This window comes from Larus michahellis, chromosome 1 (assembly GCF_964199755.1).
Source record: "Larus michahellis chromosome 1, bLarMic1.1, whole genome shotgun sequence".
Classification (NCBI taxonomy): domain Eukaryota; kingdom Metazoa; phylum Chordata; class Aves; order Charadriiformes; family Laridae; genus Larus; species Larus michahellis.
The window spans coordinates 121,422,090-121,447,536 of NC_133896.1; the positions used below are offsets into that span (position 1 = coordinate 121,422,090).

Below are 25,447 nucleotides of genomic sequence, written 5' to 3' on the forward strand. Positions count from 1 at the left end.
AATACTGAAAACTATTTTTATTAGAGAAGTCAATGTGATGTTTCTCAGATCTCAGCTTGTCTGAGGCTGAAACAGCTAAGTGCAGTTCATCAAAAAGTTCTCCAACTGCCCTTTTTGCTGGTGAAAATCACATCCTCCGATAAAATCCTGATGAGAGGGGGAGGAAAAAACACAGAGCTCATGGAGGTCTTGATATCTGGATTGCTTATTTTCATAAAGTGATTCATATGCCCTGCAGGACATATTTCTTGTTCCAAGTGGATAATTGCCATTACACGTACAGTGTTTTGCTATTCAGCTTGTTCACAGAGCCAGTTTTTACAAAGGATTTCACAATAGTGGCTGTCTGTTAACTCTCAGATGTGCTGCTGTGCTTGGACAGCTGGCTGATTGTGGAAAATGTTACTAAAAGAGTAAATTAATTTAATGTGTTCTGCACTATTGACTTAGGCTCAAAGAAGAAGTAAGGCAGTACTGATCTTTCAACAGCAAGTAGGGAGTTTGTAGAAACAGTTGTAAGCCTCAAATATCAATGGCTTGTACATCAGAAGAATTTTTTTTGAATCTGTTCTTCTGTACCTAATCCAGGCTACCCATTCACCTCAAATTGCTAAATTAAACTATTTCCTATTCCTTAAAGTTTCAACCTATGAACAGAGTGAAAGTCTTTGTTCTTCAAATAGACAATGACAGTGGTTCATGGTCCATTCTCAGAGTTTTCATTAGATTGAGGTAGATGGATACAGATCTGTAACAGGTTTTTATTCTACACTGCCTTTCTTGAGACTGGTGGTAATTACCTCTGCATTAAGGTATGGAGCTCATATGGTGTACCTGGAAACACAAAAATGTAGTTATGAAACTTTGTATAAATGTTCTGAAAATAATAGTAGTATGAATGTATTTAATCTCAATTCTAAGGGTCTTACCGTACAACACAACTGGAAAGTCTACTGCTGTGCCTTATTAAATTAAAAAAGCAAGTTCTGCTCTACTGTTTCACGAGACTTTATCACTTGTCACAAAATGTAGTTTGTGTCTCAGGTGTTCAAAAGGAAAATAGAATGGGGTATGTCCTCTCCACTGTGTTTTTCTCAACAGAAAGAATACAAAATACGTCTCCATCTGCTCTGTGGGCCAGAAGTTGGGTCCCTCCTAAATGCATTATTTATTTAGTTATTTATTGAAGTACTGCAGGACTTCTCTATGTATTTTTTCTGCTTTTTTACCAAGGATTCAGATAATCCTCAAACAGAGTTCAGACTCAGTCTGGTCAAGGTGATTTTGAAGCTTCTCTCTTAAAATGATCTTTATGTTTCCCAGTTAACTGTAAAGATACAGTGTCACAGCCCGTTTTATCTGTCCATATGCTCCTAATCTGGCAATGGGGATGTTGACTATAGGATATTTTGGAGGAGTATGTTCTCTGAAGGTCCAAACACTTGTTCTTTATTGAGGAGGGTGTTTCTCTGCCAGAAGCTCTTTCTAAAGCAGAATTAATTCCTGATATTACCATATCAGTGCCAGTTATCACCTTTGGTTCCACACTTCTTAATCTTCCCTGCTGGGGACTGTTGATGGACTTGCAGTCACGTTGTCTGGACCATCTTCTCCTTGTCCCCAAACCTAAATTTAGTTTTTGTATCTGAGAGAGGACCATAGGAAAGAAAGGAAGATTTGCTGGCCTTGTGGAAAGTAACTATAATCAGTCTTCTACAATGACAAGAAAGTAGCACTGAGACAGCGGTATCCAAGTGTCATTTAACTTAAATTATACGCTTTCCCAAAACTTAAGTTGCAAAACATCAAGGAGAAGTGTGGTATACTAGATGTATGTAAGGTGCTTTGGTGCCAAATTAAAAAAAAAAAAATAATAAATTTCTTTCCATCCTGCCTCTTACCTTCCATTACCAGTTACAACTTGTGAGATAGGCAACGCCAACTCTGCTGGGTTTTCTGCTGTTATTAGATGGGGTTGGCTTGACTAATACGGTGTTGTGAGGTGCTATAGTTCAGTCTTCTGATCAGGCTTCTTTAGTAGCTTTTCTGAAAGATGTTCAAAACATGGGGGTCTTAGAACAGCTATGTAATCTTCAAGACAGACTGAAGATGTATCTAATAATCTATTTTATAGAGTCATTCAAAACCAATACACATTTTTAAAATGGCCCTTTTTCTCAGTCATCTAACTAGTTTTTCAGTTGCTCCTTGTATTAGTTTCTGCCAGAATCCACAAGTTTTCAAAGCATCAAGTTAATATTGAGAATATTGGGGAGGAAGCTGCTCTTTTCCATAGAGGAATTGGGATTCTGTGAAAACCTTCAAGTCATTTGATGTAGGCTCCAAATTTGTAAAAAGTATCCTAAAGGAGAAGTTGAGGGGACTTGAGAGGAAGTGTTGTGAGCCTTGCTTCAAGAGGATATTTATGGTTATTCAACATTTCTGACCAAAATACAGTTTAGATTTGTTATGTTGCTGTTATTCCTATCAAACCCCTTTATTGCGGAAGAGTGGCAATGTACTGTGAAGAAAATGAAGCAATTATTTAGGAGGCAAGGGGAAGCTGTCCTAGACGGGAGTGGTGACTAGAAGGGTTGGAAGATGGCTGAGGAAGAAGGGCTTGCAAGGGGCAGATTTGAGGCCACACACAGTTTTGAATGCTGTAATTGTGTGTATATCAGTAGACCTCTGAGTGCATTAAAATAAATAAATAAAGGTAGCTCTTCCCAAATAACCAGTGTTCTCAAGGGAAAAAAAATATTAAGTTTGTAAGTTATGAAAGCTTTACATGTTAAATTTCATCTTTCAGTATTGCTGTTTTCCTATACATAACTGAACTGAACTAATTTCACTGCTTGCTGGATTTCTTATGACTGTTCAAAGGCTTTTTTGCAAATCTCTTGACCGGGATGATGATGATGTTCATCCCCCATCTCTTCCCATCCAGGTTCGGTGGAAATAGCTACAGATATATAGTACCTTGCTATTCAGTGGCCTGTGCTCTCACTCAGGCACAAAAATAGTGGTGGGGTTTTTACTACTACACCACCTACAAAGTTCAGATGACTCGTCTTAAAGATGCAGTGACTACACGGACTATGCTAATGTGTCATATGAGAAATTTTAGAACCATAATATGGACAGTATTGAAATAATTATGTCCAGTCAGTTTTTTAGGCATATTTGCAATCCAGTCACTTGTAGAGTTGAAAACTACTATTGTTGTTTTAACTCCACTTGACAGAATTCACATTCTATAGGTTGGCGGATTTACGATTCAAATGCTATGTAATTTGGAATTACATTGGTATTTGCAGTCGGTGAAAGGAAGAAAAGTTCAGGAAAGAAGTCTACACATTTATATAGTTAGTCATCCACTTCCATACACTGTTTGGTATTTGTTCCTATATATTAATTGCTATCTAAAATAGTAAGGGTTTCTGTAAGAACAGAATCTTCCTATGAGAGTTTTTTACTTACATCCTTGTTTAGTGTGTTCAAGCGAAACATAGTAAATAATTTTCATATACTGGAGAAATAAATATGAGTGCTAAACTTACATCTTACTTTCTATTTCAAGGCTCCTGGAGCAGCTGGAAAAACGGGAAGCTTAGGGAAGAAACCTGGTGAGTCATATATTGTGACAGCACCTTATATCGCTTCTTAAGCACTTCAAGTTCAATGGCAACAAGATCATTTCCATTAAAATAAATTATGTTTGCTCTTGGTCATTTTATAGTAATTTGCACTGATGAAAACTGTTGTCTGTAATAAAATGATGCACAATCTGTCAGTCATCCTATCTAGCATGTATGAATTACTAAATAGTGTATAGCTAGAGAATAAAAATCTGCTTGCTCAAAAACGGATGTAAACTTCGTGATAGATTGCTGAACAGAACAGTGGAAGCCTACAAAAAGCCCAAGTTTGTCCGTGCCTCTAAAAGTGGAAGTACACATTCTTACCTTGTGGTTTTACAGCATTTGCCCAGAACGCTACACAATATGGTACACATGGACTCTGTGAGCTGTTGTGCCTGCTTCTTATTTTCGAGGGCCTATACCTTGTATCCAGGCTATGTAGCTTATTGCCTGTCAAGCCCGGTCATATTGCAGAAGATCATATTACAGGTTACTTTTCGTCTAGAAAGAGGTCCCCTGGCTCTGAGGATAGCGGGGGCTGTCCTTCCTTACAGTATTTCCAAAGATCATTAGAAAAGTGCATTCTCTGCTACTGGCAGGCATTTGTAAACTTTCCAAAAGACACTTCTTTTTTCCCCTCAGTGGATTTGTTTGCTTTTGTACCAAAGAGATGACTTTGCACTGAGCTGAACCAAACTAGGGGGGTGCTCCAAGCCTCGTTCTGTCCCTTTCTCTGAGGCTTGTTTGGTTGCACAGTGAAATGGTTCAAGGATGTGACCTGCCAAATCTTGCCGTATTTCCATACACACAGACATGCATATGCATATTTTGTTTTGTGAGCAGGAGGTTTTGCTTTGTCTCTTTGAACTGGTTCACTGCGTAAGTGTGTAAGTGGAGGAGGGGAGGAGAGTAGATTGTAGCAGCCCTCACTTCATTTGGCTTATTTTACCTTGACGTATTAGCAATGGGCTTCTCTTGCCAAATCTTTACTGATCCATCTATGGAAGTAAACATCCCGCCCTTTCTAACTTTAATTTATGTGATTAAAAATAGTTATGTTAATACATAGAAAGCTCAAAGAGAGGCAGACAAGAATAGAGATCTGGAAAAACCTCTAGAAGTGATACCTGGTAGGAATAGTAAGAAGGTGTTGATAGGTCTGGCTGCTTTTTCCATGCGTGGGAGAATGATGGATGGCAAGACTTCAACCTGGAATACCAGCTTTATAATCGCTGGTCTGGATTGGAACTCTCAGTGAAGTAGAGACTGGGGGGATGTCGACAAAAGCTGTGTTCAGAATCTTTTGGCATTTAAGAACAGTTTGTGAACAGTCCTGCCTGTTTTTTAGCCAGGAGGTTCATGGATGTTTTGGCTATAAATGAACCTCAAGTGCTCAGCCAATAAAAGTGAAATGCTAATGAATGAGGTGAAATATTCCTGTTTATTCTAGACGCAGCAGGAAGAGTGGGTGGGAGTTGGTAACAGCGTGTGTTGAAGGGCAAGGGAAAAGAAACTCCTCTCTGCGAATTTAAGCAGCAATATGAGGACAATTATATCCGTGAGAAGGCATTTATTTATGTTTCTAAATGTACCTGCTTTAGTAGATGCCACATTTTTTGGCCTGGACTGTAATTGAATTGGATCTCTTCTCAGTAATTCAATACTTAAATAAATCAAAATTAAAAAGTCCTTCCTGGAAGGAAAGCTATTTCATTATTTTTTTTAACTTTTTGGCTGAGTTGTTTTCTCTTAACTTTCTGCTTCTCTGTGACATGCAAGAGCTGAATGTTAAACTTGTAATTCATATCATAATTTATTTAACACACAGTCCACAATAAAAATTCTTTCTGCTGCAGGTTGGTGAAAGAGGATACCTGATACCTGGAGCCTTGTAAAAATAATCTTTTTGTAAATAAAAATGAGAAGTTTCTTGTTCTAAAAGAGATGCAAAGTGTAAGATTTTTGCGCTCTTGGTATGATATACTGACTATTACAATTACCATGGCAGTGAGAGAGGGTTTTGCCTGATTTACCAAAAAAAAAAAAAAAATTATTTTGACAAATTTCCACAGTTAATTGTTTGTTTGTGTTCATTTTGCTTCCTGAATGGCTCTAGGGTGGAGGAATTAATGGGATTCTGTGGAAAAAACCTGCAAATGCAGGGAGCTTGAAGACTTTCTAGCAGCATAGCCATCTTTCCTGCCAAATAGCTTGCTTGCTTTGCCTCTGTACAGGACAGACTGTGCTGCTTCTGGCTTTTCTCTGTGTAAACCTTTCTGCTCTCCTATCATCACCTACTATATTCTACTTAGAAATTCTTTCTTCCGTCTTCTGCTTTCACACCTCGTGCGCTGTCTAAGTTCCAGATCCAGGTTTAAAGCATCTTTCTCTCGGCGAGTGGCTTTTTCATCACCTGTTTGGTTCCACCTCTGTGTGCCTGCCTCTCCCCTCTTTGAGTTATCATGAAGGAGGTTCTGCCGTAGTTAATTCTGCATGTGTCATCATTTGCAGTGGCCTCAGATTGCTTGTCATCTCTCTGCTTCTTCATCCTCCTTATGTTGTTCATTTACATCTTGAATGATTCTCTGACCATTTTTTATTTTCCTAAGCATCCTTTTCTTCTGAATTTTAAGTAAACCATCTCATCGTTTTCCTGGCGGTCTTCAAATTACTTTGTTGTTTCTTCCCTGCAACAAAGCCTCCCTCTGTTTCAAAGGAGTTGGCTTTGTGGTTTCCTCTGCCTACAACTGCCTTTTCAATGATTGCTCCCTTTCTCTGCCTTACCAGCAGACTCCCCCCTCCTTTCCCAGCCTGTGGGTGATGTGTTGTTACTGAGCGCCTTTGCTGTTTCTTTTGGCCACAGGAAATTTGGCACTTGTTGACAGAGAGGGCCAAGTAGGACGGTGCCCGGCACTGTGTTACTTTCTTGGTACAGCTGCCCATGAGAAAGCTGGAGACCACTTCTGTGCGCTCGCTCCCTTCAGCCTCAGTCCCTTTTGCTGTTGTTGCTGTGTTGACTGCTAGTCCACCTCACACACGCTGTTGCATTGCTTTCTGCTGTTTTATAAAGGGACAAACTGATGCCAGGTGTGATCTTTTTCTGCTTCACCTTCCAGTGCTGTTTTTTTACGATAGGCTAGATTTAAAATATATACAAACAGTAATCATAAGTGAAAATAACTGATGAAGATATTTTTTTATCAAGATTTTCAAATTAAAAGCTAAAATCTCAAGCAGTGTATTTATCTGTGATCCAATAATTACTGAGGTTTTAAATTAAGCTGGCTGTCTTTGCACTGAAGCGGTTGAGGTGCATTTCTGTGATCTTGTACTTCTGGCTCTGCTGTGGGCTTGTTTTGGGATAGTCTTAGACCACAACCATAACCAGCCAAACTCAGTGCACACATTGGCTGTTTGATGGTCCCCAATTTTATTTGATGCATTGCCAAATAAACACAGGGTCAGAATTTACTATTCCAGGAAAGGTTTTTCATAAAAACAAAAAAAACCCAAACAAATTCTTCATTCCAACCCCCCACCCCCGACATCCCCTAGATCATTCTGTTCTGGAGAATACTTATGAATGACTGTGTACTGGGATCCTAAAGTTGAGTTTTCAGCCATAACAACACTTTCGTGCTGCTTTGGATGTCTGAGACCCTTTACAACTACATGAAGGCTAAAAAAAAAAATTCCCCACAGATTCCCCCTAACTCATGACTAAAAAGGGACTATGTAAATGTAGCAACCTGAAAGGTTTAGCTTATGAAAAGCTAAAAAGTTACCAAATCTACCATCTTTTGCTTATGAAAGGTTCCCAGTAATCATCATAGTAAACATATTCTCCATCGCTCTAAACACGGTTCGATGACATGCTAAACCTGACTTAAAAGCTATCAGTAGGACATCAAAATACCTACAGCCATTTATAAGCTCCGGTCAGCTCAAATTTGTTCAAAAAATGGATTAGCCCTGCCAGACTTTGTGGTAACTAAGTTATTGTCTGTCTTTCTGCAAACATGGTAAAACGGAGTAAACTGTGTCGTCTGCTTTGTCTCATTTAACGGAGAGATAATTGTGAGTTCATGGTTACTCTGTGTCAGATTCCTGCTGGTAGGTGATCAAGTAAGGCACCAGTTTTGTATTAATGTTCATGTAATAAAGATTTCAAAATAAATCCTGCTTCATACGTTTTGAAAACGTTCTCATTTTTTGGGTCTAGTCTGGTGGTGAGAAATTTTCTGCAGGCCTTCGTTAGTTTGCATCTCTGTTACCACAACTTCATTATATTATTGTCAACATTTATCACCATTATCACCAACATTTATCAAGATCTTTTTAGGGGTCTTATTCCAAACTGATGCTACAAAATGTATTTATTTGAAAAGAGAATTATGACACTTGATTTTAAGAGCCATATAGCTCTAATGATGGTCATTATTATTTTTCTCTATTCCAAATATTTTCTTATATCCTACCCATAGAGCTGCTGCATTCCTGTAGTGCTGTGAACTTCTGATCTGTTTCATAATTATCATATGTTTTAATGGAGCTACATAAATACATAGCAAGTTTATGGAAAGAAATACAAAAAGGATATACTGTGCCAGTCATAATAGCAGAGTCAGTGTTATATAGAATGTGTTCAGGTTTTTCCAAATTAACTTATTTTTTTTCCCTCGTTTTAACAGAAATTGCCCAAGTTATTGCCTCTTACACAGCAACGGGTCCAGAACAGCTTACTCTTGCTCCTGGTCAGTTGATTCTTATCAGAAAGAAGAATCCAGGTGGCTGGTGGGAAGGAGAGCTCCAAGTTAGTTACCGGTTTTTTGAAATAAAATTCCATGTAAAAAAAAAACCCTAACTTTTTAATCGTTCAAAACTATGAATGCATCAATAATAAATAATTTTGAAAACGTTCTGCAATTAAGCAGAAGCAATTTTATTTAAAAATAAAATGTCTTTAGAAAAATATACATACATTCCAATTCCTTGAAATCGAAACAGCTTTGGAGGACAGCAGGAGAATGCCGTTTTGCCTCATTGTAAGTCAAAGATACCAATCTCACGAATCAGACCCAGCCTACAATCCACTCTCTTCTTCATTTTCCTGAAAGCCCTTCACCTATAAGAAAGGAGTGGATTTTAGGGCGTATTGTTTTGGCTGCTTTTGAATCTCCCGGTCTTGTGGCCAGTACTCTTCTTCGTGTGAGCGAAAAAACAGTTGTCAGGTGGTGGGGAAAGCCAGCCATGCAACGGGAGTGCATGGGACTGTTGGGTTAAGTGGCAGGCTCTACGTGTATGTCCCGTTCCAATAGTGACCATGCATATGGTCATGTGCATTCGGATCAGCTGATAGATATGTGCACTGTGAAAGTGGAACTTTCATGTTTGGCTATCCCTTTTGTTGAAAGATTGAGAAGTATTTTACAGCAGTGGTTTCTGTAAGATGGCCACTGCTTTTTCAGGTAGCTTAATGAATGTCACCGTGTAGCATACCAGTCTAATGGCCCCATCTCAGTTTCATGTAGAAGAATGAAAAGAATGGTGTCTGGTGCAAGCATCAGATAGGAGAGAGCTTTAGTGTTGTATCAGAAGATAATAGATAATAAAATATTTTAACCTTTTTTTTTTTTCTTTAAGAGTAGAACTTGACAATTCAGAAACTTTGATTCTCAATGACTTTCAGTGGCAAAGCTTTTGGGCTTTTTGCCTTTTTTTATTTTTTCTCCCAGTCATGCTCTGTACCACTGAATAAGGTTTTGTTTGGTTTGATTTTTTTTTTTAACAGTGAATATTACATGAAAGAATGTAATTGGTTTAGTTTTGCAATGGAGATGCTCTAACTCAAATATTTTTTCCATGTTACTACCTGCCCTTTTTGCCTTTTTTGGTGGTATGTTTTTCATGTCTTTAGTGGAGAAATCATCTTCCAGGATTGCTTTGAATTTCATTCTCACTAGCCTTTATGCTGTTGTTAATTTGTTGCTTTAACGAGTCTCACATTAAATATATTTTAAGATAAAAGATAAGCTTCACTGGGCAAGAGCTGTCATCATTACCACTTAGTGGCTAATGTGAGTTTTTTTTAAAAATTAATTTTTGGTTGTGTAAATACTCATATGTAGCTATGGATACCTTACAACTTATTATCCTACATATGTTTTTTTTCTTTCGCTAGCAGATCCCTACTTATTCTTTTCATTCTTCTATTCCAACACTGTCATACTAGTTATTGCTCCTTTGTTATGGGAGCACGAAGGCTAATGCAGCAGTATGGTGAAATAGTTTGAGGAATTCATAAAAAATAAAAGCAGCAACCGCCCTGCCCCTGGAAAAAAAAAAAGTAGTGAAATGATGACAAGATTTGGAGAAGGTCACTAATATTAACTTTTCTTTATGCATTTAATTTCAAAGTGGCATATTTCTTAGAAGTATATGTACCGTTCAGTTTCAGCCTCAAGTAAATTTTGATCGTACTTGTCTTAGGGGTCAGAGTGGAGATAAAAAAAGGCAAACGTGTTAAGCATTACATATTTATAAAGTTTAATGCAATCTTGCAGGACAGCTTAAAATGAATGATAGATACACTTTAGATCAATTGCTTTCTTTTTCAGTAAAGAAAAAGAGAGGGAAGGAAGTAGTTAAAGAATTGTACATGTGTTAGATGACTTTTTCTCTACTGAAATTAACATTACTTTTTTTAAAAGGCAAAATTCTACATGCCCAAAATTCCCATCTTCTTCTAACAACACAAAAAGAGAATAAGTAGTTAAAGTACTTCTTAATGTAGACTTAATAGATTTAGAAGCTGAGATTTGGTTCAAAGTTTTAGAATAACCTTTTATTTTCTTCTGATTTTATTTGCAATGAACAACGCAGTTGTCGAAATAACAGGATGCCGTGTCTGTCAGATTCCTGTCCTGCTTTGGCGACACGAGCTTTGTCACACTGGACCAGACCTACAGTTCGTCTGCCCCAATATCCTGTCTCTGACAGTGACTAATTGCAGCTGCGTTACAAACTGTAGAGCGAGCGCTGCTGTTTGCCAGGTGTATGGTAACCTGCTGCTCTCTCAGCACACACACGTGGACCACACGCACGCTAGTGCACGTGTGCACCGCGTTTTCCTACTGATGTTCTCTGATTAGATAGGTATGAGAACATCTAGTGTACTTTCCAAAACCTTAACATCTGTTAACTAGGATCATTTGGACAGTGTCTATCCATATGTATTTGTGGTTGCCAAAGCTTGATTTTTGTTTGATTGGAATCCGGCTTTGGATTTTTGTATTTGAATCCAAACTTTACCCACTTTTTTCTTGACGTAATGTTTTGCTGCTGTTCTAACACTTGATTAACGTGACTTATGTTTATACTCTGTGGTTAGGGCAGGAGAGGCTATTAAAAAGTTTAAATACCGTTTCTTCAAAAGAAAAGAGATAATTAGGATTCCTGATCTCTACTTAAACTATCACAATCCAGGTACCTATTCAAATGCAATTCTTTGCATAATGAAAAAGCATTTAAATGCTGCCCCTTGTTAATGCAATAGCTAGCCTAATATTCTAGAGTTAGGTTTTAAACAGAATGGGGAGAAAGCTTTCAGAAGGATCAGGGTTTTAGTATTAATTATAAAGCACACAAAGTAGGAACACTGTTAAGTGAAAAATCACTCAAATTAGTAGTAGATAACTACTGTTTCAATATTATAAACTACTGTTTATATATTAGGAAAGCTTACTTCATGTAATAGAACTATCATGATATTAAACTATTGCCACAAAAATAGCTGACTTTTTCCCTATAAAATGCATTTTTCTTATTCTAAAATAATCAGCGTGAGTGCAAGTAGTTAAAGTATTGGCTGAATTACCTTGTCTAAGATCTATTGATGTGCTTAATCCTCTTAAAAGCATTGTTTTTTTACTAGGCACGAGGGAAAAAACGGCAGATAGGATGGTTCCCTGCTAATTATGTAAAACTTTTGAGCCCTGGTACCAGTAAAACTACACCAACCGAGCTACCTAAATCAACAGCATTACCTTCAGGTAAGCAGCGTGGTTGCATTAACAAAGTTGCTTTTGTAACATGTGTCATTTACAATAGGACTTCTAAATATAATTAAGACTATTGAGTAGGATGTTTAGTATCTGTTATACTAGTCACTTTGGTTAAAGTCTTAATTTAATTTTTTTTTTCCTTTAAATGAGAAGAACATACAATTGGTCTGTTTATTTATGGTGGTGGTTCCTCAGGTCTGAACTGTAGAGTGCTAAAAAGCTATCAGTGACATCACATCTTGAAAGAGTAAAACATTCAAATTATCAGTCCTGTTTGTTTGCATTAATTGTAGTAAAGGAGCTTTTGAAGGTTCTGGATGGTCCATGGGTTTTGCAGTTGAAGCACCTCTCATTCAGAACCTTTTATTTTTCCTAAGGTGAAGTGCGATAAAACCACTCAAATGAAGATGTAGCTTTTTGTCCTGTATAGCTACTTATTTTAAGGTTTATGGAAGAATACAAGAGTAATAAACCACTGTATTTTTGAAGCTATTTGTTACAGCTCCACCACAGGCAGTATCAAACAGTCCTGTCAGTCTACTGCAAGGTATAGAGCCAAGCAGAAGACTGAGAACAGAAAGTTCATTCCTTGCGACTGTTTCACTCTTGAACCATTTTGGGCTTGTGAGTTGGTGTAGTACTAAGTCAAGAGGATTCTTGTCAATCAAAAACACGTAGAATGGATGCATTTTCTTCCATATGCCACCCAAAAGACTTGACGTGGTTATCTGTTTGGATTTATTTGGGGGTGGCAGGGGGCAAAAGCTTGCTGCTTCCCCAAGCCATTTTTTGACTGTTTTGTCTATTATTAAAATGAAATAAATGTTTCTAAAAGAAAAATGGTAGTGAGCATAATTTTCTCCTTTAAATATATATGAAGGATTATCATGAAGTTTATGGAACTAGAGTAAAATAGTGAGGTATTAGTTTCAAGTGTCATTGGTATAAATAAAAGCACCTTATTAGAGAAGGCAAATGTTATAAATGGTGCTAACTGGCTCCTTTGTTAGTCACAGAGACGCAGAAAATCAGACTCCTATAAAGACTCACGAGTTTGGGTCCTGCAGTTAAAATGATAACTCAGCACTGAGACACATAACTTTTTTTTTTTACAAGGTAATATGATGGGATATGGTTTTGTTGTTTGGGGTTTTTTTTAAAATTATTTCAGATTTGACACTCTGGGAGTTTTCACACATGCTAATAAAACTTTTACAGAATAAACTTTTTAGCACTTTTTTCATTGCCTACAGAATATCAAAATCTTAATGACATTCATTTTTATCCAATTCAACTTTGTTATAGACCTTTCATTTTGGAGGATGAGAAGAATTATCTCGTCTTTCTGTTATGATAGATGATCTCACTAACTGTGTGGTTAATGTAAGAAGTTAAAGATGTTAATGCTTGAGAAGCATCTTCATAGTGAAAGTATGTTAGTGGGGAGGCTTACTATAGGAAAAGACATGGAAAGCCTGAAGAAAACCATCTACAAGTGTTGAATAATGCCCAAGGTCGTGCATTATGAAGGGTCTGAGAGTGCCATTACTGTCTGGATTTTGAAGATAGGGGATCCACCAGAAACTAGTATCGTCAAAACCTCTGTTTCTTTTGTCATTTTGTTTTGATGTATATCCTTTCCATCTGCCATACTGTAGTGCAAACTGCATGACTTCAACAGCTGTCATGTTTGGTTTTTTTTTAATTATGTTGCATGGACGCTTTTGCTTTATACTTTGAGGTTTCCTTAATTTCTGACTGCTTTGTATGTGTTCCCTTCTAAACTTGTGTCGTGAACATGTCCTTCTTGGTGTTGAGAAATGAAAAGAACTGTTACTGCTACTTGGAGCTAGTCAGCCATAAGGAAGTTCACAATATAGGAGTAGTGGGAAACATGTTTCAACCATTCTTCTTGTTTAAAGAAAGACAGCTTCATAGACTGTACTGATCTTGAGTGTTGTTTGAGAACCTGGATTCCCTCTGCTGTTGCAGTAGGACTAGTATTAATCAATAGACGATCTTTCTGAAAAGCAAACAAATGGCTGAAAAGCACTGGAGCTCAGAGAAGGTAGGCTATAGCTTGCTTCTGTAGTTAGTGGCTTTTGGAGTTTAAGATAAGTGAAGAACTTCCTTGCTGGGACTCCTCTAAGGGCTTTCTATGTAGGACTAAGGTGTATTCTAAGCTTTGTGACCAAGTGTAAATACAATCAAGATGCTTCAGGTTCGATTGAGAAGTCCTATCTCTTCAAGAATTCTCTTAAATTACCCCCCAAAGTTTAAGGTGATCCTTGGGATCCTGTTGGACTATTTAGATATTTTGATGATAGTACCAGACGGCACCAAATCTCATAAAATTCTTTGAAGTAGAAGAGAATGGTCTGAATGAAAAATCTTTGAGAGAAATTAATTCTAGAAAGGGTTACAAATCTGTTAATGTATATATAGTATTCAGGTACGGTCTAGCTTAAACTTTTTATTGTTTTTAATATTAGTGATAACCTGTAAACCTGCTACAAGAATGCTGTAAAACAGATTCACAGGTCTTTAAACTGAAATGTGAACATCAGTGGTGTTCACACGTTTGAACTTGTGTTAGCACAAAACTACCTAAAACAGGAGTACACCATAATATACATTCCTAGAAATACTGGTTTATCTCCAGTATGCTGGGGAAACGTATGCTTTGGTTAGTTGATGTGTTAGGTGTGACAAATGACAGTGAGTGCCCCTTTTAAATTTTTTTCTTTTTTTTTTTTCCATTTGCAAGTAACAAAGCTAAATATTGAGACGTATGCAGAGTCCTGTTAAACATGGAGTTTATTTGATTATGATCTTTGCAAACAGCCACAATGTACTAACTAAAAGGAGTTGAGTCATTTCTGAAATAAAAAAAAAAGAGAGGAGCTATTTGACAAATTTGAATAAGTTGCTGGCTGAGTACAAGAATGAAACTAAAAGAAAATTTTGGGATTAATATAATGGAGAGAATCTGACAGCAAGGCTAATTAGATAGAAGTCTTGTGTCTCAAGGCAAAATACCAGAAGCCCTGTGACTTGGCATAGAGAAAACATCAGAGAAATAGAGGAAATTATATATTTAAATAAACAATCCTGCTGCTTTAGAGAATTAAGAAAACTGCTCTATTATAATTGAACAGAAAGGGCCGTATTTTCGAGAACCAGGCAGATTTGATGAGTTTCGCAGTAAGGAAATAGAAAATAGGCTGCTGGAAGCAGTCCTGTGGTGCCAGTAGGGCAGCCAAAATGGCCTAGGATGCTTTTTATTTTTCTCATTCTTTCCAAGATCTTTGTGTTCCTGATGTCTTGGTAGTAGTACAGGGATATCACCATTGGCTTTCTCTTGAATTATAGAGCTGTGTTGAGCCTGTCTGGTGCTAACTAGAGAAGTGCCTTTTTCAGGCTTCAGGTAGTGAAACTTACTTCAGGTAACTTAGTTTCTGAGACTTTTCTGTCCATTTATGAGTTCTGTTGGAAAGGATATTTTTCAGAACAGGTCAGTGAGGATGCAAAATGGTATTTTTATAAATGTACAACAAATGTGGTACTTTTGTGGGAAGGAAGAAAAAAAAGTGAAAGAGAAGTGTCAATAGAAAGCTAACGTCCTTGAAGTGTTTGACTTTTTCGTAAAATTTAAAACTTTAGCAAAATCTTCTCCTACTGTTGAGCCCTTCTGAACAAAAATATCTCGAGTACAGTTCCAGGCAGGCTACTTTGTTCTCCATTTGCACTGCTGTGCTCTGTCCTCCCTACTGTGATCCTGAGCCCTTGGTAAGCTGACTGAGAGCAAGGCTGCTAGGAAACTTAGTTGTTTTTTTCTAAATCACCTTGAGCCAATTTGTTGTGAGCTCAGCTAAGCACTTGTACAGGGGCCCAGGAGAGAGGGGCAGGACCAGTTCAGATCAGTGTAGGGTCTTGGAACTATACTGTGACATCTGTAGTGTTCGTAGTCAGTTTATGCATAGCTTATGTTTTGCTGAAACGTTACCAGTGCGATAGACCTCTTCCTTTATCTTACAGTGTGCCAAGTAATTGGCATGTATGACTACACTGCACAGAATGACGATGAGCTAGCGTTCAATAAAGGCCAGATTATAAACGTCCTTAACAAGGAAGACCCAGACTGGTGGAAAGGGGAGGTGAATGGACAAGTGGGTCTCTTTCCATCCAACTATGTGAAGCTGACAACAGACATGGACCCAAGCCAGCAATGTAAGTGACCCTCTCTGCTGCCTTGCTGTGATTGTTTGTGTAGTACTTCCAGATGAAACATGCAGCATTGCTGTGATTCTGCTGTGGTTTGCAGAACTCAAAGCTTCACCACTGCTGCACTTGTCAAAGTCTCTTTGAAGACCTTCTGTAATGCAAACCTTATTTTATGTTTGTTTTATTTTTAGTTCCCATTCCCTTTGTAGCATGTTACCCTTTATCATTTTTGCACCATGCTGTTTACATGCCTGACTCATTTTCCTAGCTTGAATTTGCTCATTGTTTTGTTTTGCTTATGTGTTGTTTTCCTCCTTTTTCTAGGAATCATATGTTGTCCATCCCCCACTCAGGCTTGAAAGTCCTCAAAGAGACCCACTATCCCATATCACTGCCCAGAGGGATGATGGGAGATGCAGCCTTGATCATGTGGCTTCCAGCATGATCATCTACTGCCTTCTGAGTAGAAGAACACACTGCAGAGCAGTTTACCTCATTTTACATTAGTTGCATGTAATCGCAATGTTTGAGTTAATTACCTACAGATATAGACGCAAAATTAAAATGAAACAAAAAAAAAAAAAACACAAAAAAATCAGAGGATAGTGGGTCCTTTTGTGGCTTTCATAGTTACCAAACTAATTTTTCCACCTTTGCACAGGTGCTTTCAGTAGTTTTAAAATTATTTTTAAATATGTATTTTAGCCTTTTAAAGGAAAAGTATAAATTAAATTCCTTCATTGCAATTTTGTTTGTGCAAAAAGACCCACTATCAAGGAATGCTGCATGTGCTATTAAAATTGTTCCAAATGTCCATAAATTTGAGACTTTATGTATCTTTCTTTTTTATTGTTCACTTGTCCAGTGTTGTCAATATGTCTTCTTTTTTTTTCCCTTTTTTTTTTTTTAATTACAAAAGAACAGAAGGAGTTAAATCAGTTTAAGGAACTTTAAATGTGCCCTATTACAGATAAGGTATTTTGTTGTAGTTATTGTACTGTATGTATCAGATGTTCCTTGTTGAGTGTGTAATACATTGTGGAGAGAAGAAATTAACTTCCTTCCAGTGCAAGAGATATTAACCTTGCATAATGTTGTTATCCCAGTTATGTTAATTTTATTTTGCACATTACTTTTAGCTGCATACCATTAGAAAACACCCTGTTTTGTGTTTGTCTCAGATGTTTCTTTTTTTTTGCATTTTCTTATCAGAGATCAATAGAATGCTACATTCATGTGGGATTTGAGAATTAACTTCTTGATTTTTCATCTTGGTTACATGAAGTTTGATTTCTCATTTTTACTTTCTTATGACTATGGAACAACGCATTTTGAACAAGTAATTTTCCTGACAAGAAAGAATGTATAGAAATATCTCCCTGCAATTAATTTCCAATGTTTACATTTTTTTAAACTAGACTGTGGAATTTATACAAATTAATATTAAACGGAGCTTACAGTCAAGTTTATGTAGTAGATGTGCTGTAGCTAAGCCATGTTTGTCTTTCCAGCATTAGTTACAAGCTCTTGATGAAATGCCTGGTGCTGTCAGTGCAGAATCCCTCTCTTCCCAATGCCTCAAGCACAATATAGCCATTCTACTAATTACTTTACCATTTAGTTATGTTCTGGTTTATGTATTTCATTTATTTCTAAATTTCATGCAGGCAGTGTTGTAGCGTTTCTAATCCTACCCCATCTCCCTCCTTCCGACCCGTCATGCAGTGCAAAGAACAAGTGAAGCTCCTTATTCAATTGCACTTCAGTATTTCATCAATATGAATGTAAATTATATAAATATATAAAAACCTGCAGCTTTAACAACTGTAATACAGCCTTTAAAATTAGTTACATGTATAGATAATTAAATTCTTCATATAAAAGATAGACTAAAATGTGTTTGTTGTCTTGTTGCTGTGTACACACAGAATTCACCAAGTGGCATTAGTGCATGTAATGAATTTGCCACCGGAATAGCCTGAAAGCCTACCTGTTTAATTTCAGAATGACACTTGTCTTGTTTCTTTGAATATTATTTCAATATAATTACTGAGATTGATCGTGATTATCTGCAACCTTTTGCACCTTTCTTTATTCAGTGCTTTCTACGTGTTACAAACCAGTTGATATTTTTTGACACTATACTGGTAGGTGAATTAAGAATACTTTGTTGTTTTACTATGGGTTTACATTGACTTAGGCTCTGTGTTTTATGCCAGAAGCTCTAGTCTTAAAACATGCACAATTGCACAGATTATCTTTCTTTTTAGGATAGTATTTAACATGCACAAATCTATCATTTACCTCTGTGCCATAAAAAAAAAACAAACTAGTTTTCTTCCCCACCATAGCCACTTGCTGAAAAATATGCTGCCTGGTATGACAGAAATTGAACAGAACATAATACTTGTAATTTTCAGTACTCATTGTTTTGCTTACTGAGAATGATGTAGCCAGATTTTACTCCATTCTTTCAATATTTTGTGCATTAAAATGTTATTTTAATGAAAGGGTATCTCTATTTTCCCATAATGAGCTGTTGTGTTGAAAGATTTATAACTTGACTAAAGGCGTTTGCCCTAAGGGACATTTTGTTTTTTCAGGCCAGAAACATACTTTCTCTACGTATTGAAATATTGGCGATACTTTGGATATAGGGGATTCAGATGCTGCTCTTTTTTTCATTAATTCAAGTGAGAAGAAAAATAAAGCTATTATAATTATCTGCAGGCTACATGTTTCCTAACATGCTTCTTAAAACTGCTGAGAGTGATGGTTCATAAAAGATTTTCAAAATCACAGTGCTCTAAAAGTTCTTGGCGTCAGTTTTTCCGCTGAAGTGAAAAGAAAAGCCTGAAATTGTCCTTCGGTAGACAGACACACAGACAGACACACAGACGTGCATGTACACACACACGCACGTACACACGTTGTGCTAGGATTCCTCAGACAGAAGAGTACTGTGTATTACTCAATAGAGCAACAGCTTTGTCAATCACTCTACTACTGTTCAGAATAGTTAACCCACAAGAACCTCAAAACACATTTAAAATGTTCTAGACGAAGATATTCAAACCGTTGTGGCTTATATTGACATACATTGTTGAAATACCTATAATGTTTATTTACTCAATTATTAAAGTTCTTAAGTGTACTACTATAGCTTGGCATGGTAGTGTTTAATCTTCCTCATAATCAGTTATTTCCCTTGAATAGCAGGAAACAAGATATTGCATGTATTATTCCTTACCTGTCTGGATTGCTTTTTGCTTGTGTGTGTGTGTGTATATATATATATACACACACACACACACACATATACACACACACAAATATGAGAAAGGGAGTATGAAAGCAATTCTTTAATAAAGAAAATGGACTATTTCCATCAAAAAAATAGCGTTCCAGTCTCAATCCAGTTTTGACCCTCTCTCCTCCTTCCTGGTTCATCTGAGAAGATCTTTAACCTCCTAAGGCACACGGTCCTCTCCCAGAGCTGCAGATCCGGACTGCAGCACGCAAACCTAGTTCCAAAAGAACGCTTGCCTCCTGTGATGGAAATGTGTCCACGCTTGTTTCTGCAGTCTTTGAATTTGTGGCTGCAAAGCCAATGAGCACTAGTCCCAGTCAAGGCTGAAACAAGATTTTCATAAACAAAACCAAGAAACCATTCAGATGATTTTCAATTTTATTTGTATTTTAAGTCAACATAAAGAAAAGAGCAGTCTCACTGCTGCCTAGTCCATTGAACCCATTCTTTGTATTAATTTTCATTTGTGAAGTACCTTTTCCCTTTGCACAGGAGCTCAGGAAAATGAGCTGTCACTTGAGGGATGTAGAGGAGACTGGATTGAGAGACTACTCCAAGTGGTGGTGGGTTTTTTTGTTCACAGTTTTTCTGTTTACCTTGAGATGAATTTCATAGAATCATAGAGTTGTCTAGGTTGGAAGGGACCTTTCAGATCATCGAGTCCAACCATCAACCTAACTCTGACAAAACCCATCACTAAACCGTATCCCTCAGCACCACATCTACCCGTCTTTTAAATACCTCCAGGGATGGCGATTCTACCAGTTCCCTGGGCAGCCTGTTCCAATGCTTGGTAACCCTTTCAGTGTGAAAATTTTTCATAATATCTAATCTAAACCTTCCCTGGCACGACTTGAGGCCGTTTCCTCTTGTCCTATCTCTTGTTACGTGGGAGAAGAGACTGACCCCCACCTCTCTTCCTTTCAGGTAGCTGTAGAGAGCAATAAGGTCTCCTCTCAGCCTCCTTTTCTCCAGGCTGAACAACCCCAGCTCCCTCAGCCGCTCCTCATAAGGCTTGTTCTCCAGACCCCTCACCAGCTTTGTTGCCCTTCTCTGGACTCGCTCCAGCACCTCAGTGTCTTTCCTGTCCTTCTTCTGTATTCAGCTGCTGAGGAGGAATTTCTGCAAGCGTTTATTAGGGGCATTTGTTAATATCAATTCCGATGCTTTAAATCTGTCCAAGACAATTTGGAGTCTAAGACGCGGGTTTATCAAGAATGCTTTGCTTTGTATTCAGAATCAGTTTTATTTAAATCTCGATTCTTTCAGAGCTTCAGTGGCGTCTTTCAGTCCCCGTGAGCTCACTGACCACATTTTAAAATGGCCCATTACCATAACCTTCCCGCGAGGCAGCAAAATAACTGCGTGTTCTGGTTTTGTTCTCTGGTTTTAAAGCAGTTCTTTTAATTCTTTGTGATTATTGACTCCAGCTATTTAACTTCTCGTTAATTGTCTCCTCATAAGCAATTCTCTTTGATTACAATAAATGGCTTATTTTTAACTTTTTTTTAGACAACTACAGTAAGTCTAGGGACAATACAGCTCAAATATTACTTAATCAGTTGAATTGCAAGCTAAGCGTATGCACACCGACATCTAGATAACAAGCTGGTGCTTAGCTAAATAGCGCTAAGGTGACCTTTTGATTTCAAACCCTGAAAGAATGGTTTCGGAAGGTTGTCCTCGATGCAGTTAAAAACGTAAATTATTTTCACAAAGACTTCATTTCCTGCTTGTAGACTTTATGGGCTTTTGTACTTGTTTTGATAGCCTGCAAAGGAGTACTTTACCATGAATAAGGATTCATTTTGAGCGATCGTTCATGCAAGGAGAAATTGTGAGAGTTATCTTAACTATCTGACATAGCCTAGTAACATTAATAGTATGTGGAAACATAAATCTGATATACACAACAGATTTCTGTAACTTGTTACATCAAGTTTCGTAGCTATTTTGTTCCCCTCCCCTTGCCATACATCTTAATTTGGAAACTTCTTTAAAAAAAACAAACCCGGAGAAGCACCCCGTAGCCAAGTTGTGCTGCTGCTCAGCACAAAAATTCAGATTGCAATGTCTGCATAGAGCCAGCAAGTAATTTTAATCAAACCTGTAACTCTTCTTCTGTAACTTTTTTTAATCCTGTGGAGCGACACGGAATAAGAAGTCAGATTTTAGAGCAAGTTCAATCTTGTGGAATAATTTTATTTAAGCGTTTAATGGGAAAGGTAGCAGTTGGTGTCTATAGGCGGAAAGATGTTTATACTGGAGGTACCTGTGCAACAGCAAGTGGGCGTAAAGCTTTCAGAAGGTGTTAAATTCCCTGTGGCCTTATGGTGCTCCTCGATCACAGGCTTTGGCTTCGTTTTCTAGCACAAGCCTCTCATTTGTTTCTTTGTGCTCTACCTACCTTTTTGAGCCCAAGCGCTCGGCAGCAGCTGGCCCTGGCAGCAAGAAGAAAGCTCTGTGCCTACACGCTGTGCAGTTCCCAGCTTCTGCGTTTGGTCCGTCCGTCCAGGTGCCAGTTTGTACTCACAGCCTGCTGACCTGATGCTGCCGGCTCCGCTTGATACCCACCAGTATAGGGCTGTGAACTGGTGCCAGCGCTGGCAGAGTGCTGGTCTGAACTGGGCTCCAATCAGCATCACGAATAAAGGTTTTCCGTGCCCTGGCCTGGACAGCTGAAACCGGATTCATGTTTTCTCCGACACGCTCATGTTGTTGAGTGCAGTTTTCTCTGCTGAATTGTTTCATATGTTGGAGTTATTCTGGATCCAAATGAGTGTTCAAATAAATCTGGTTTGGTTCCTTCACTGCAGTTCTTTTTTTTTGGGGGAAGACCTGAAGCCGGGAAAGACAATGGCTGGAGGTCTGCCTAAGAAAGTGAAAAAAAAATAATAAAATATTGTATTTTAACTTTTGGAACACTACATTTAGTTACCACATTTCTGACTCCAGGTGAAATACCTATACAGCATCTTTATTTTTGTGGAAGACAATGTAAAATTGGAGTGTGCAGTTCGGCTTGGATCTGTGGCTGATGCTCTTGGCTCATTTGCCTTTACTGTACAGTAAGTGGCCAGGGGCTCAAGATAGGTCCTGGGTCGTAATTCAGAGATGAGATTTCACGTTACCTGATGTGAGATAAACCAGTCCAGGAATCAGTTAACTCCGCCTATTTATACTTTTATATGCATCCATGCCCTCGCATGTAGGATTTTATTCTCTCCGAGTGGATCCTGGAAAGGGAGTGGTAAACATGTTCTGTTTTTTTCTGAAAGGATTTAGTAGGTTTCCTTCCCAACTGTCTCGCCTTTCTTCTTTGCCTCCTTCCCTTGATTGAATACTAAAACATTTTTTTTTTCATAGAAACTAAGGTACTAACCAAAAACACTGCAGAAAGATTTTGCTATTGCAAAATGAAGATGCTGGTAGTGTATCACAAGCGTATGTTGTTGAGGACTACAAAACTTGCCTTTAGCACTTGGGCATGTTCTAGAATTAAAAAAAAAAAAAAAAAAAAGGAAAATTGAAATGTTACAAAACGTTCTTGAGTCTGTTGCTTGGCCTGTGTGGATTGGCAGTGGCAGTCCCTCCACCCGACAATAGCTGACTGGTGTGAACAGGAGGAGGAGGCACATGTGTTGGTGCTGTCTGGTCTTGGCAAAAACAAAGTAATGCTTAATATTTTGCAAATGAGACTTTTTCGGACTTGTTGCTAGAGCCTGCTTCCATCCATCCCAAAGGAAAACTACCAATAAACTCAAGTAGACCTGTTGAGAAATTATAAACATGCTGGAACTGTTGAAAATAGCTGTGAAACGGGATTTGGCATCACAGAAGCTTGAGATGGAGGGATCTGTTTGGTCACCAGACTGTGCTGTCCTCAGCAAAAGCTGGAGACAGTCTCTCAGTGGAGGGTCTGTCCCACAAGATGCTTACGGGAAGTTGGTGGTTGCGTCTGAAGCTAGTTGATAAGAAGACGGAATGGCGAAATGCTGTAATCTGAGTGAAGGAATGCTATCATGGTGCCAGGAGCGCTCTTTCTCCCCGCTTAAGGTTTTGGAGGAAAACCGTGACATAATTTTTTACTGCTTCTGGTTCCCTATGGTAGAACAGATTCCTGTCTACTGTGATCTTGTCATTACGGACTGGGCCAGTGTAAGGTTTACAGTGAAATCTGGCAGTTAACTTGTTTAGAAAGTCTCCCCGAATTAGAAGAAATCAGAAGTTGTGCCCATGTACGTAGATCAGTAAGTTCCACAGCAAAACCACCCTTCTAAAAAAGCAGCATCTCTTGAGCATTGCTTTCAAGCTTAGTGCTTAGCTTGTAAGACCCATATATTCAGGGCTGACTTTGTAAGGAAAAGGAACAAGAAGTTTACTTTTTAGACTGATATTTGAAATTATTTTTTGCCTTTCTAGCATCCCTTAGTCCGACAGGTTCTATGGTGGTAGAAGGTCAAAGCACGGACTTCTAGTTACAGCATTTTCTATGTTGGTTCTGTAAGTCCAGACAGAGTAACCAGTCTGGTGAGCGTGTGCGAATGCAAAATTCATACTGGTTATTCAATTAAAGGGCAGAAATTTGCATATTCACAGTACTGTGAACATACCAAGTTAGCTAGTGTAATTTCCTCCTTTTTTTCTGAATTTAATAGATTGCTTGTAGCTCAGGATGCAAACTGGGCGCCTTCCAGATGGGATCCAACACTGTGCTTTCTCAGAACAGGAGAGAAAATATGAAAGAATGGGGCACTCCATAACTGAAGACAAATCCCAGTGTCTGATTTTGAGAACCTGAATGGCTGTATGCATGAGGGACTGTCTGTGTGCTTTAAGTTAGAAACGTTAACCAGTTCTACACTGAGGTATGGTGCCATACTTTACCCACAGCAGAGCTTTCCCATCTGTCAGTGCAAATGTCTGATATCAAGGGCACTTTCCAGCCCTAGCAGGAGTCTCTTTTAGTGGGTTGGATTCATGAATAGTATTATTACAGGTGCAAGTGGAATTTGGATGTTCATAAAAGTACTTTGCACAGTCCTTTGGCGTCCATGAAAAACTAGCTAGAGCCCTGTGGCCTGACATTTCCCCTTGGAAAGGAACCCGGTTCTTCTTTGGTGTTTTTAATACAAAGGCAAGCAAAATCTTAGTGCTTGTGCACCTCATGAAGAAAATCCCTTATCAGAAAAATGTCTCCTGCATGTTCTGCCCAGATTCAAGCAGGCTATTTTCCCAAGTATTTGGTGTTCAAAAGCAGAGCCTTTGTTGAAGTTCAGAGTAGCCCATTGACTTCCCAGTTGGCTGGCTGTCAAGCTAGCCGCTAAAATATATTGCGATTCAAAATGTTAAATGCTTCCTCTAAAAGGCTGGTGGTTGGAAACCACACTTCAAACCAAGGTCATCGGCATCTTTGAACAGCAAACTTCCCCAGTCTCTGGGGAAAAATAATTAAACACTTTGTTCGCTTTTAATGAAGCTGACAGTGCATGCGGAGAACTAATTCTGTTTATTGTACCTCTGATTTACATGATAACTAAGAAAATGCTCTGAAGCAGCCATTTATTAAACAGAAATTGAACTTTTGGCTTTTGAAGTGTGCCTAGTGCTTTGATTATTTTGGCACAAAAATTGCTATTTTTCGAAACCTACTTTGTATTTCAAGCAAAGTTTTGACTACTTATTCTAAAGGACTGCAATGTGCTGTATCTCAAAGGAGCATTATCAATATCCTTATCCTTCCAATCGGATCTGTTTTCAGCTCAGCTTCTTAATCACAAAGAAAACTACCTCGACTGTCTGTATCTACTTTTCTTTTTTTTTTTTTTTTTGAGTCAAATCTATGATTACCTTTTCAGGAACATGGAGTGGTTGAAGCAGTAGTTGAAGATACATAGTCCATGAAAAATTTAATGGTGATACACATGGACCTTGCTAGTGGCACAGTGCAGAATCAGCTCCTGAGTTACATTCAGGAAGCTAAAAATCCAGCAAATACTATCTAAGTATTAACTTCATATGCAAAGAACCGATGGAGTGGGCCGGAGAGTGATGTGATTAGGAGCAGTAGTGGTTCACTTTTTGAAAGCGTATGCGAATAAATGATCAAAACTCATCCCTGTCAGATCTCAGTAGGTTGGTCTCATTGTCGATGCTGGTGAACAACGTAAAAAAAAAGCCTTGACCATTTGAAACTCCATGAAGTGAAG

At 38.1% G+C, this 25,447-nt stretch overlaps 1 protein-coding gene across 16 annotated transcripts in view; it reads left to right on the forward strand.

The window, feature by feature from the left end:
* ITSN1 (intersectin 1) overlaps positions 1 to 25,447 on the forward strand; it is a 139,772-nt gene that overhangs the window by 99,965 nt on the left and 14,360 nt on the right. For 14 of the 16 annotated variants that reach the window (XM_074601329.1, XM_074601376.1, XM_074601384.1 and 11 more), the window contains 4 exons: positions 3,581 to 3,626; positions 8,333 to 8,454; positions 11,575 to 11,692; positions 15,743 to 15,934. In XM_074601329.1, the coding sequence (XP_074457430.1) occupies positions 3,581 to 3,626; positions 8,333 to 8,454; positions 11,575 to 11,692; positions 15,743 to 15,934 (478 nt within the window). Of the gene's footprint in view, positions 1 to 3,580; positions 3,627 to 8,332; positions 8,455 to 11,574; positions 11,693 to 15,742; positions 15,935 to 16,252; positions 17,393 to 25,447 lie in introns of those variants that run through there. The other 2 variants (XM_074601452.1, XM_074601431.1) reach the window with 2 other exon arrangements.